The sequence below is a fragment of the Euphorbia lathyris genome, chromosome 4, assembly GCF_963576675.1.
Source record: "Euphorbia lathyris chromosome 4, ddEupLath1.1, whole genome shotgun sequence".
NCBI lineage: Eukaryota > Viridiplantae > Streptophyta > Magnoliopsida > Malpighiales > Euphorbiaceae > Euphorbia > Euphorbia lathyris.
Genome location: NC_088913.1, coordinates 4,285,832 through 4,300,384, shown reverse-complemented (window position 1 = coordinate 4,300,384; position 14,553 = coordinate 4,285,832). Strand labels below are relative to the sequence as shown.

At 35.8% G+C, this 14,553-nt stretch overlaps 1 protein-coding gene across 11 annotated transcripts; it reads left to right on the top strand.

Moving 5' to 3' along the window:
* Positions 1-3,617: 3,617 nt before the first annotated feature.
* Positions 3,618-9,959, top strand: LOC136225965 (putative disease resistance protein RGA3). 11 transcript variants are annotated; one of them, XM_066014193.1, is made up of 9 exons: positions 3,618-7,032; positions 7,212-7,273; positions 7,382-7,462; positions 7,560-7,622; positions 7,725-7,781; positions 7,856-8,169; positions 8,309-8,418; positions 8,735-8,892; positions 9,517-9,959. In XM_066014193.1, exon 1 carries the CDS (start codon positions 3,774-3,776, stop codon positions 7,014-7,016), a length of 3,243 nt encoding a protein of 1,080 aa, XP_065870265.1. In that variant the 5' UTR covers positions 3,618-3,773; the 3' UTR covers positions 7,017-7,032; positions 7,212-7,273; positions 7,382-7,462; positions 7,560-7,622; positions 7,725-7,781; positions 7,856-8,169; positions 8,309-8,418; positions 8,735-8,892; positions 9,517-9,959. The 11 variants fall into 11 exon arrangements, with proteins under 11 accessions (XP_065870265.1, XP_065870260.1, XP_065870266.1 ...); XM_066014188.1 differs by having other exon boundaries at positions 7,560-7,781; XM_066014194.1 differs by having other exon boundaries at positions 7,382-7,622; positions 7,873-8,169.
* The last annotated feature ends 4,594 nt before the right edge of the window (positions 9,960-14,553 follow it).

The window sequence follows — 14,553 nt, the reverse complement described above, 5'->3', positions numbered from 1 at the left end:
ATCAACTTATGGAGGCGTTAGAGATAATTACTAGCTTATTTTCTCCTAATTGAATTATAATTATCTTCAGGCTAAACTTTATACTTATCCTTCTTAGTTTAGTTGAGTTTAAGTTAAACACTCTCTTAACTTAATTTCTTACTTTGTTTGGTTGGAATTGGTTTCTTCTCATTTCTATTACATATTCTCATTCTAATCCTATTTAGGGAAATTAATCAACACATTTATTTTCTAACTCTCAAATTACAATAGTAAAATTTATCCCCGAAAGTAAGACCAATCTCAACTTCCTGGTTGAACATAAGAAAGAAACTCTCAAGAACTATGTAGCAAGATTCTAGCAGAAAGCCATTTAAGTCAAGGACTGAATGTGGAGAGAACTGTTAGCATAATGGAAGCCAACTACCTCAACAAAGAGTTATCTCGAGAGCTAACCATCAACACGCTCAAAACCTTCAAAGACTTGATGAGCCAGGTAAGAGACTTCTGTTGATGGAGGCCCACAAGCTCAACCCTCTATTGAACGACAAGGTCGTCTATAAATGATAGGGAACGAGACCAAAGAAAGTCACGAGAGCACCCAGAGAGGTCACTAGTCTCTTTGAATGCTCCTAGATAAGAGGTCATATACTGGATCGAGAAGAATATGGTACACATCACCTACCATCCAAAGATGAAGAAGTCGCACTCACGCAGCAGCAGAACATACTGCAACTTCCATAAAAATGGAGGACACAACATGGAGACTGCAGGCAACTCATCGCCAAACTAGAGAAGTTAACAACGTATGAAAAGGTGTAAAAATAAATATAATTTGATCCAAATCCTGTTTTCATATAGTTGATAGAAACTAAGATAAGGTACAAAAATATCCTAAGGTTTATAGTTATAAGTAATTTTACCTCAGTGTAGAATTTTGCTTCTAATATTGGCAGCTAAAAGCAATTTTACTTTTAACGTTGGTTAGTTTAGCCAATTTCAGACATTATAAAAAAACACAAATATTTTATTATCGCATTTTACATCACCAGCATATTTGTTGATTCTAAAAAAAATTATGCATTTTTATAATTTCATAATAAAATTTGAGATTAATATATTTTTAAATTTAACAAAATATTTAAAATTTTAACATTTTATATATATATATATATATTTGCTCTTGGAAACAAAATTGCAATATTTTAGATATTACCCACCTTTCACCATTAGCCATTTAAACTGACTTTTCATTCTCACAAGAAAGACATTTTCCACTAGTCTTAGAGCCATGTAGAAACTTGAGAGGAATCACGCAAATTCTATAAAATTTAGGGTTAAGGTGTAAAAATATCCCTAATGTTTTGGGTTATGAGTAATTTTACTTCTAACATTTAAAATAGTGCAATTTTACCCTTAACGTTTGTAACCAAGAGCAATTTTACTACTAATGTTGATAAATTGGGTCAATTTGATAAATAATTCATCAAACTGTCTTCTCAGCCATGAACCTTGTCATCTACACTTCACACGCATGTCATTTTATCAGTAACAAATCACAAACATATGTTGGGATGTGAAAAAAATATAAAAAAATATAATGTCTTTTGTACGAATTAAACAAAAAAAATCAAAAAATTCACCAAATTTATAAATATTAATCTCTAATTCTATTATTAAATTACAAAAAACATGAAATTTTTTTTTTTTATATATAATGATTGATATGCAATTGGTGCAAAATAAAGAACAAAAATGTATGTGTTTTATAATAATTTCTGAAATTGACCCAAATTATCAACGTTAGGGGTAAAATTACTCTTGATTACAAACGTTAGAGATAAAATTGCTTAGTATTTTTGCACCTTAACCCTAAAATTTAACAATGTGATAAGTGTAAAAACAAAAAGACAGTAATAATCAAAGACGATTCATGCTCTAAATTCCTGGGAGCCTGAAGATCAACTTTGAATTCTTATTTGGATTTCAAGGTATGAATTACTCCATTCCTTGCCTTTTAATTTCTCTGAATTTACTTCCATTAAATTGATAGTAATATAGAAACATCATTGTTGAGAATTTCTTTCATTAAAAAGTCAGTAATCGGTAATTTCAAGCATCCTGCTGGAACTGCCTAGACCGAAACTCTCCTATGGGACGGTTGGCGGGGCTGAAAGGAACTTTCTAAAGCCAATAGTCGCCCCTGATTCCGATCTTACGAGAAATCTGTCCTCTGATTCCGATGCGCAACCCATCCCAAGAAAGAAGAAGAAATGAAATATCGTATAGAAGAGAAGAAAAGCTTGATCGGTTAGGGACGAATCTACAGTGGGGGCAATGGGGGCACTTGCCCCCACTGACTTTGAGAAAACTAAAATTTTCCAGGTACCATTTTCACCATTGTTAAGGGTTGGAAGCTATTTACCCCCAACTGTTTCCGTAAAAAGGTTGAAGAAGACCATGTGTTTTATTTATATTCTATTTATTTTCAAAACTAATTTGAAACTCACCGTTTCACTTAATTAGAAGTGGACGACATCGTTTCTTTAAAATGAAATTGAAAAAAAAGTCAAATATATAAATGTTCAGTCAACTACTCTTATCTTCTTTTTTTTCGAACCGTTGGATTTTAGTAGGGACTAAATCATTGAACCAAGTGATTTTAAGAGGGGACAGCTGTAATCATCTCCCTTTTCATGTTTTGGCAGTTATTGTTTTTTCATTGTTAGTTTATTTTATCTGCTCTTTTATTGGTAGCTGTTTCTTTTTTCTTTCAATTTTATACTTTTAATTGTTTAGTAAATTTGCCTTTGTTTAAATGCTAGATAAAGTTTGGGTGAGGGGACAAAAGACAATATATATTTTTTATTTTAAAAAAAATCATGTTTAATCGTATATTTATGATCTGTTATTAACGATAATAAAATGATGCATATTTGACGTACATAGGATAATATTCATAACCAAAAAGACAGTTTGATGAATTATTTCTTAAATTGACTCAATTTGTCAATATTAAGAGTAAAATTGCTCTTGGATGCCAATGTTATGGATATAATTACACAATTTTAGACGTTAAAGATAAAATTGTTCCTAGCTATAAATGTTAGCGGTATTTTCGCACCTTATCTTATTATAAAATAAAAAATATGTTACGCAAATTAATAAAAATAATCTATATAAAAAAATAAAAAATTTATTGAATGTAAGAAAATATTGTCCTTACGACAATTATGCTATAAAAATATAAATAATATTAAATGAGAAACCTATTTTGTGGAAATAAAAATATAATTTCATCAACAACAAATAGCTACAAACAACAGTTTCCGTAGAAAATGCTAAACGATGTGGTTATATAAACCTAACCAAATACTATATTTTCTACAGTTTGGAGTGAAACGCTAAACACTTCTTCGAAAAATTGAAACAAACACCCTCTGATTGTCAATTTATTATTTTATTTGTATAGTTTACCCCCACTACCCACTAGTTCAAAATCCTGGATTCGTCCCTGATTAGGTGTTTGTTGTTATGTCTAGCTGAGATATTAAACATAATTGCCTAAATTAAGGATAAATTTATATTAAAATCAGCTCTACGCTTGTAGAAGAATATATTATCATCAAATTTGACCTATTACTACTGCTAGCTAGTCAACTCAGGTCATCTTCACAAGAAATTGAGATCTCTAATTTACATTTCATTTGTGAACCAAGTTCAGAACTTTTTCTCTTCTACTTGAAATCAACCTACCCAATTTAGATTGCTCTTGTTTTCCTTACCTGGGAAAAATGGCAGAATCAATCCTTTCTGATATTGCTGTTGGACTCATTTCGAAGCTGGGTTCTTTGGTACTGAACGAGATAGGGCTGTGGTGGGGTCTGAAAGATGAGCTTGAAAAGCTCAGGAGAACTGTTTCCACAATCGAAGCTGTGCTTCTTGATGCGGAGGAGAAGTCGATGGAGAATCGTCAAGTTAAAAATTGGCTTGGAATGCTGAGTGAAGCCATGTATGATGCTGATGATTTTCTCGATGAGTTTTCAACAGAGGCCTTGCGTCAACAAGTTATGGGTGGTCCTAAAACAGCAAAAAAGGTGCGTCTTTTCTTTTCAAGTTCCAACCAATTTGCTTTTGGTCTCAAAATGGCTCATAAGATTAAGGCCCTTAGAGAGAGATTAGATGAAATTGCTGCTGAAAAGATTAAGTTTCATTTAGAGGAGCGATCTGTGGAGAGGGTTTTTGTAGTTAAGGGCAGGGAAACTCACTCCTCTCCACCTCAAGTTGTTATTGGTAGACAAGTTGAAAAGGAGGCAATTCTAGAGCTTTTACTCTCTTCTGATTATCAAGAGAATGTGTCTGTTGTTCCCATTGTTGGTATTGGAGGCCTGGGAAAGACTACACTTGCTCAACTGGTATATAATGATGACAATGTCAAAAACCATTTTGAGTTGAGGATGTGGGTCTGTGTGTCTCATGATTTTGATGTGCAGTTACTGGTGAAAAAAATTTTAGAATCTCAAAACAACCAGATGGAAACATTAAAAAATCTCCTCCATGAAAAGATAAATGGGAGAAAGTATCTTCTCGTGTTGGATGATGTATGGAATGTGAATCGAGATAAATGGTTGGACTTAACAGACTTGTTAGCAGGTGGTGCAAGAGGAAGTAAGATTGTAATCACTACACGAGCCAGATCGGTTGCGGAGATGAGTCAGCCAATCGATATACATGACTTAAGAGGTCTATCTGAAGATGAGGCTTGGTCGTTGTTCAAACAGATGGCATTCAAGCATGGGCAAGTGTCGAATCCGAGCCTTGAAGCTATTGGAAGGGAAATTGTAGCCAAGTGTTGTGGAGTTCCTTTAGCCATAAGAGCAATAGGAGGTATGATGTTCTCTAAAGATTCGGAGCCTGAATGGCTAAGGTTCAAAAATAAAGAACTCTCCAAGATAGCTGTGTACGAGAATGATATTTTACCAATTCTTAAGTTGAGCTACAACCATCTTTCTTCCCATTGTAAAAATTGCTTTGCTTATTGTAGCTTGTATCCTGAAGACTATAAAATTCCCGTAGAAGATCTGATACAACAATGGAAGGCACAAGGGTATCTCAAGTCAACAGATTCAAATGAGTCTCTTCAAGATGCAGGCTTTGAATGTTTCATGGATCTTTTTCGGTTGTCGTTCTTTCAAGATGTTAAAAGGGATGATTTTGGTAACATTAAATATTGCAAAATGCATGATTTAATGCATGATCTGGCCGTTTCAGTTGCTGGGGACAATTTCTCTGCATCAGATTATGGAATAACAAGTATTAAAGACAAAGCTCGACATATGTCATTTTGGGTTGATTCAAACTCTATTTTGCAAGGTTTTTCTCCATTGTGGAAGGCAAAAAAGTTAAGAACGGTATTACCGTTGAAGAAATTTCCCATCGAAGAAGAAGAACTCGATACCATGTTTTGTAATTTGAGATGTTTGAGGGTGCTTAAAATATATGGGTACCGAATTAATAAACTGCCAATTTCCATTTATAAATTGAAGCATCTAAGATATCTTGATCTTACCGACAGTGGCAATATCGAGAAACTTCCATATTCAATCACCGATTTACAGAACTTACAAGTGTTGAAATTAAGTTCGTGTGTACGCCTCAAGCAACTGCCTGATAATATCACAAAGTTGGTCAATCTTACAGATCTTGACAATTCCATGTGTGATGGGTTAACTCATATGCCGCAGGGTATTGGGCAACTGACACGACTTGAGAAATTACCTAGATTTGTGATAGCCAAGGATAATTCTATCTCCAAGCATAGTGGTGGGCTTGATGAATTACGTTCATTGAACAATTTGAGAGGTTCATTGGAAATCTGGAATTTGCAAAACGTGAAAAATGTTGCATTTGAATTTAAGGCAGCTAATTTGAGCGAGAAGGACCAGCTTCAAAGTTTAACATTAGTCTGGGACGGCCTTAGTAGAAATAATTGTAGTGCGAATGATGTTGCTAATGATGAAATGGGATTGGAAGCACTACGCCCACACCAAAATTTGAAAGGATTGTCTTTGTCGAGTTACAGAGGAGTGAAGTCTCCAAGCTGGCTACCATCTATCACTAATTTGGTGTCCATTCGTATTTGGTATTGCAGAAGCATACAGTGGCTCCCACCATTTGATCACCTCCCTTATCTTAAAATGTTATGGTTTGTTGAATTAACTAACCTGGAGCATATAGATGTTGCTGTGAATTTTGAAAACGGAGGATCTTCGTCATTCTTTCCTTCCCTAACAGGTCTTACTCTCGAACACTGCCCCAATCTGAAGGGATTTATGAGATGCAAGACTGATGTTGGAACGAAACCATCATCGATATCAATGGAAGAGCTGCCCTGCTTTCCTTATCTTTCTGATTTGTATATCAATGGTTGTCCTAACTTGACTTACATGCCACTTTTTCCGGAGCTTAAAAAACTGAGATTGGATAAAGACGGAATAAAATCCCTGATGGAAGTACCGAAGATGACGGCAACTTCAGCATCACAATCCACCTCTTCACATTTCTCTACTCTCGCTCAATTGGAGCATCTTTCAATCTCTACTCTCGCTCAATTGGAACATTGTCCATTTGATGAGTTGCTACAGTACCTTCATTCTCTTCAAGAACTTGAGTTTTATGATTGCCATTGCAAAAGTCTGTCTAGTGATGAGAAGCATGATGGCATGGAGTGGCAAAGCCTTAAAGTCCTCCATTCCATTAAATTTGATAACATGCAAAACTTGGTTTCTCTACCAAAGGGACTTCAATATGTTACCACTCTGCAACATCTGTATATATTTGGGTGTCATTGTTTGACCTCTATACCAGAGTGGATGGGCGACCTCGTTGCATTACAAGTTTTGACTATCATTGATTGTCCCCAGCTATCAGAAAGATGTAAGAACAACACAACTGAGGATTGGCCTAAGATTTGTCACATTCCAAATATTACCATCGAGTTTAAAAGTATTCAGAGGAATGGCTGCTACCTGCTCTGACCGCAATTTTGGCAGAGTATGTCCTCCTCTTCAATCTCCATCTTTTTTGAATTAATTATACTCCTTTTGGTTGTTTCTATAAAATCTGTATTTGTGGATATTGTATATGGTTCAAGTTGAGCGGGGACGCGTAATGCGACCGGGCCGCCCTTTTTTTTTTTTTTTTTTTATATTCTAGTTAAATTGTCCTTGCAGTGATAAACAGACTCTGAAACAACATGGTCTGACATGCGATGTTCCGATTCTGAAACAACAAGGTCAGTTCCGATTCTGAATGATCAACTGTTTGCTTCTTTTTGTATTTGAATATGCTAATTACTTGTCTTCCCCTTTGATTTATACTTTCATTTGTTTGAACTCTACAGTAAAATTTGCCCTTCGATTCAAACTTGCTGTGAGCTGTGGCTAGCAAAATTGAAGCTGGCGGTGGTCTTTTAACCAATCTGGTATTACCTTTATGTTCTTCATTTACTTATGAACAGGTAACCTAGCAATTTGGAATATGAAATGTGAATCGGACATTTTTGTTTGAGATCATTTAAGGGAAATTCGTCAAAAAGGTTCCACAATATCAACTTCAAATAGGATTTTGAGCATCTCAGGCAGGTAACATGTGAAGATCAATGCCAAAGCAAAACTATGGTATAACTTCCTCATAGCGAGTCCTGATTAACAATGTGAATAATCACAAGACTTCTTTCTTTCAAGATGCTAGAGAAGCAAACTCGAGATTCACCCATCTCATCCTTTCGAGGACCAATCTCGGTAAGTTCATCATCTCCTCATATTCTTTTAAGACATGGTGGCTCTCTCAATTATCCAATTTCTAATTGTTTTAGGACAATGCCTCAAAAAGGTTGATGTTGGAATGAAACCACCATTGATATCAATGGAAGAGCTGCCCTGCTTTCCTCGTCTTTCTCTACCAAACGGGCTTCAATATGTTACCACTCTTCAACATCTGGATATCTCTGGGTGTGATAATTTGGCGTCTATACCAGTTTCGATGGGGCAACCTCAACATCTGGATATCTCTGGGTGTGATGATTGGCCTAAGATTTCTCATATTCCAAATATTTACATTGACTGTCTAAATGTTCAAAGGAATGACTGCTACCTGCTCTGACCGCTATTCTTTCTCCATTGTGGCAGAGTATGTGATTCAATCTCCATCCCTTTTTAATGAAATATACTCCTTTTGATCGTTTCTTTAATGTCTGTCGTATGTCTCTATATGGATACTGTATATGGTAATTTTGTAATTTATACTCCTGTTGACTTGTCCCTTGCAGTAATGAAGGGACTTAAAAACTTGGTTTCACTCTCAAACAACATGGGCTGACACACAATGTTGATTAAAGCCCCTTATTTTTCGTCGTACAAATCACAGGGATTTGACAAGGTTAGTTTTGAATGATAAACTGTTTGCTTCTTCTACGACCCTTTTTTTTTTGTTTGAATTACATGTCTTCCCCTTTGATCTATATGTTCATTTTTTTCAACTCCTTGATATGTTATGCTTCAAATTCGGTTCATGTTTTTATTAGAGGATTCTCTAGTAAAATCTGCTGCTTGATTAGGATTGAGATGAACCTCAACCGTGGAACATAGTTGTCATACAGCATTTGTAGAGCTTCCAATCCCATTTCATCATTCACATTGACATTACCGTCATCATCTTCAAAGTAGTTCCAGTCTAATTTTAAACTTTGAAGCAGGTCCTTCTCGATCAAATTAGCTGCCTTAAATGCAACATTTTTCACATTTTGCAAATTCGTGATTTCCAATGAACCTCTCAAATTGTTCAATGCACGTAATTCATCAAGCCCACCGCTATGCTTGGAGATAGAATTATCCTTGGCTGTTACAAATCTAGGTAATTTCTCAAGTCGTGTCAATTAGCCTGTGTTTCTACTTATTCAGTTCCCATTGTTAAATTTTCAATCTCAATCAATTTAGTCTCATATCAAGCAATAAAAGAGCTACTATATCTGATGATGAATATGGCATGCAAAATCTTCTGGTTTGTTGATTTCTAATGGTGGCATCTCTTGGCCGTGAATCTTGTTACTCTAAAACACCGTTGAATTGTAGAATAAGTAAAGCTTTCTTAATAATCTTTAACCAAATGCACGAACCCTGCAGCGCTGAATGGACTCGACTCTGCCAAATGCATCAGTTCTTGAATCGGCTTATGATACCTTTTAATTGACTGATTATCTTGCTTTCTGTACCGGTTTGCTTTCTGTACCGGTTCATTTGCTTCTATCATTAATCTCATTCATAGATATATGCATTAGTAATTCAGTTTCGATTGGATCACCAACGTATGCTCATTTCTGTAAGGGTTTATAAGGTTTCACACGGGATTTAATTCTTCAATGCTTTTCATATCCCATACATTGATTCTGTTCTCATTTTTCTTTTTGCTTTTTTTGAGATTTTTGATTTTGGCGAACAAGAAATTTGTTTATAGTTATGTTTTTTTAACATAATGCAGAAGTCGGTTGATTGTTTTGGGCTGTGGCTAGCATTGTCACAGCTCGTGGTGGTTTTCAAACTAATCTGGTATTAAAACAATCTTTTGCCATTAAGCTGTTCGTTTTCTTATGAACATGTGACATTCTGGTTTGAGATCATTCCAGGTCAATGCTTCGAAAAGGTTCAGCAATATGAACTTCAAATTGGATTTCTGAGCTTACTTGGTTAAGTGAACCCAATGGAGCTGCTGCGAAATCGAGTCTTCACGAGGCTTGGTTAAGGGAGTCCAGTCCAATGGAGCTGCTGCAAAAGCAAAAAGCTACCAAAGTTTGTTAAACAACCATTGTATTGTTCATCTTATAAGCAGATGTGACAATTCTACTTACGTTTGTTCTATATATTACTATAAATACTGATGTCTTTTATATTGGCTACAAATGTGTGATGAGTTTTTAAAACCAACTATAAATGCATGATAGATTATTTTAAAAGTTCAGGGTGCCAATATATAATACTTGACAAGTTTAATGGTGTAAATATTCAGTCATAAAAATTAGAAAATGTTGTTGTTATAATAGGTGGAGTATGTTTGTTATAAAATATTGTATTTTATAAAATGAGATTTGTAAATTTTTTTTGTTGGAAAATAAAATACTTTGAAATGTTTGGTTATAATTTAGAAAAAGATAAAGGGAAAATTACAGAACTAGGTTAAATGGGAAGTTCATTTACATATTTAATCCATTTACTCAATCTATTACATATCTAGATTGTTTTGTGTAACTTTTCCATAATACCCCTAATCTTTCATCTTCCTCTTCCTCTTCCTTACGGGTTCCTCTTCACCCAAAATGGCCCCTCCTCCTTCCACAGAAATCTAACCTGCAAAATCCGTTATTGTTTGACGACGTTCTCCAGCAACTCCTACTCCGGTGAGAGAAAAGGGAAGCGAACGACGGTAGAGAAAAAAAGAGAGGGCGATTTTAGGGCAAACGACGGTGAGAGAAGGTGAACGACGGTAGAAGAAGGTGAACAATGAGAGCAAAGAAGAGTAAGAATGCGAACAGACGGTAGAAGAAGGTGAACAGTGAGAGAAAAGATGAGAAAGAAGGCGAACAACAGAGAAAATGGAAGAAAGAGGGCGATTTTAGAGCGAACGACAACCTCGTTCCGTGAGGCGGAAGATTGGAAAACGCAGAGAAAATGCCTAATTCTATAAATCTCACTGAATTATTGTTGGTGTATTCATCTATGTTCTGATTTTTTTTGTTAAATAATGTTAGAATCCGTTGTTGTTTGCCATTTTTTGTTATATACCACTTAGCGAATTTTGTTAAAAACACATTCAGACTTCGCATATGCTAACTAAAATCATCAACTAAACCAAACATTCGCTTCGCAGGCTTCGCATATGCTAACTAAAATCATCAACTAAACCAAACATTAGCTTCGCAGACTTCGCAAGCTTCGCATATTTAGCTACGCAGGGTTCGCATATGCTAACTAAAATCATCAACTAAACCAAACATTAGCTTCGCAGGGTTCGCAGGCTTCGCATATTTAGCTTCGCAAGGTTCGCATATGCTAACCTCTGCGAAGTCAAACGGGAGGAAGACAGCCGCACGTAAATATTGAGGGTATTATGGGAAAGTCAAACAAAATCAGTCTAGATATGTAGTAAGTTGAGTAAATGGCACCCATGACTATTAAACTTTATTCGTTTTCACCGTATGGTTATTGATATAAATATCACTCAACTTTCTACTTTCTAATATTATGGCCATTAAACTTCAATTAATGTTTCAAAATGACTTTGGATGCCTCAAAATAAAAAAATACCAATTACTATTTTATTATAAGTAACTTTAATTCTTCAAAATTTGCGTTTTGAGATAATTTAGGTGTTGCTTAGTTAGGAGAGGAAAAAATGAATTTTTACAGAGAGAAAACTCTAGAAGTAAATGTAGTTTTATGGTAAATATCGTTCTTAACAACTTTAATTCTTGAATATTTTTATTTTGAGGCACATTTAATAGTCATAATATTAACAAATGTAAAATTGAGTGATTTTTATGTTAACTTTTGAAGTTTAGTGGTCATACCATGAAAACGAGTAAAGTTCAGTGACTATGATTGTAATTTACCCATTTCTTTGCATATTTTTCGGTTGACGACAACAACAACAACAAAGCCTTAGTCCCGAAATGATTCGGGTCGGCTAACATGAACCATCATATAAAACCGTGAAAATCAAGTCGTGTCAGCGACACAGATTCGCTCCCTCCACTCCGTCCTATCCACTACCATATTTTCCTCAATTCCCAATAAACTCATATCACTCTCGATCACCCTCCTCCAAGTTTGCTTAGGTCTTCCCCTACCCCTCACCACTACATCCCTTTGCCACTCTTCGGTTCTCCTAACCGGCGCATCAAGCGCTCTACGTCTCACATGGCCAAACCACCTTAGTCGGTTTTCTCTCATTTTATTCTCAATATATGTGACCCCTACTTTTGTCCTAATTATTTCATTACGCACCCGGTCGTTTCTCGTGTGACCACACATCCATCTCAACATACGCATCTCTGCCACCGACATCTTATGGATGTGGCAGTGTTTCACTGCCCAACACTCCGTACCATATAACAATGCTGGTCTAATTGCCGTCCGGTAGAATTTTCCCTTCAATCTATTAGGCATGCCGGGATCACAAAGGAAACCCGTAGCACTCTTCCACTTCGACCAACCAGCTTTAATCCTATGAGCAACATCTCCATCTACTTCTCCATCCGTTTGGATAATAGATCCTAAATACCGGAAGCAATCCGAGGCCTGAACAACTCTCCCATCTAGGGTGATTGTCCCTGCCTCCCTACTCCTACGGCCGCTAAACTTACACTCCAAATATTCTGTCTTACTTCGACTCAACTTAAAGCCTCTAGATTCTAGAGTTTGCCTCCATAGTTCCAACTTCATCTCCACTCCTTCTTTCGTCTCATCAACCAACACAATATCATCTGCAAACAGCATGCACCATGGTATACCATCTTGAAGTGAACTTGTTAGTTCATCCATAACGATGGCAAAAAGAAATGGGCTTAGTGCGGAACCTTGATGCACTCCAATCGTAATAGGAAACTCTTCAGTCTTCCCAACACTAGTACGTACACTCGTGCATACTCCCTCACACATGTCCTTTATGATGTCAATATATTTCCGCGAAATGCATTTCCTTATCAAGGCCCACCAAAGTACTTCCCTTGGTACCTTATCATATGCTTTCTCCAAGTCAATGAAAACCATATGCAAGTCTTTCTTCTTATTTCGATAGTGCTCCATTAATTGTCTCATTAGATGGATGGCTTCCATAGTTGATCTTCCCGGCATAAAGCCAAACTGGTTTTCCGAGATCTTCACCGTCCTCCTTAGCCTTTGTTCAATCACTCGCTCCCAAAGTTTCATAGTGTGACTCATTAATTTGATTCCCCGATAGTTGGCACAATCTTGGACATCGTCTTTGTTCTTATACAAAGGGATTAAGGTATTTTTCGGTTGACTAATCTAAAATAATTTTATTGACTTGTTTTCGAAAGCAAACAAACATCGAAAAATCAGTAAAATATTTTCCTGCATAATATTTTTCGGCAAACAAACGAGCCTATAGTAAAATAAAATAAAATAACGGATCTTATATCTAACATTGACCATGTTTGGCAAATAACATAGGTTTGGAATAAAATTAGAAATGTTGGCAATTTTTAAATGTTTGACTAGTTAAAACCTTTAGTAGTGGTGTTTATAGAAAAATGGGTTGAGATAGCGGACTCAAATCGCTAATTTAGAAAAAAGCTAGTTTTAGGAATTTCTTTGATTACAGAATTGCAACATTTGTATTAAAATATTTTTATCTTTAATTACTATCCTTAATTGCCGATAAAATATGAGAAATTTATTCCTTTATTATTATTATTATTTGGAAATTTGAATTAAATGAAATCAATTGAATTGAGTTTTACTGAAAATGAGGTTTTCGAACATTTTTTTAAGAAAAAAATGGTTTTCGGACATTCTTAAAAGATTTAATTTAAATAGTTTGTGTCAATTAATAATATTTAATAGTCCTCATTTTACTAAATTTGCAATTATTATTTTGTTGAATTGAATATAGACCAAACCGCTATTTATTCTTTTTTTTTTTTGCTTCGTAGGAGGGGCACTAGGCCCCGAAAAAAGAAAACAAAGCCCTAATTACGAGTCCCCCTGGGGATCCCCGATTCGACTATGTCTGCATTAAGGAAGTCAATAAGGCCTGCATGGGGCTCATCACACTCGTGATACCCTAAGCTCATAGAACCTGCGAATTTCGCCATCCAATCTGCTGCTTGATTCCCTTCACGAAGGGTATGAACAACAGAGACTTCCCAATTCCTTCTCAGCCGGTTTTTGCACTCCTCAACGATCCAGAGGTACCTGTGGTGGCTCTGAACTGCTTCTTTCATCAGCTAGACTACTGTCATGGAGTTTGATGCGGATTCCGCGAAGAACCCGATCTGAGGGATAAGTGTACCCCGTCGTTATCAAGTAATAAATTTCTGGTTTAAGTCCAGGTTATCGTCCACAGGATTTATTTCTGCAAGTATCAAGCTACTCGGTCTCGGATGTTATCTAGGCTTAGGGGGTTTTGAGTTTGGTTTGTTTGATTAATCTACTCCTAGGTTGAATTATGCTAATCCTAGCTAAGTTATCTAATTCTAACTAAGTTATCTAATTCTAGCTAAGTTATCTAATTCTAGCTAAGTTATTCTACGCCTAACTAAGTTACTCTACCCCTAATTGATCTTTTACCAATGCAATTAACTGAATGAACATGAAGGGATACGATGATAACAATGATAGAATGTTTAAGCAATTGAATTGAAACTAAGTCGCTTGTGTCCAAGGCGATTAACCCGACCTATCCTCCTAAAGTCCCTAGTTCGTGATTCCCTTGTAAGGCCGAAACTAGCTCTAAGGCTCAGTAATTTGGGCTTAATCTTCTATAGGGTGGTCAATCCTA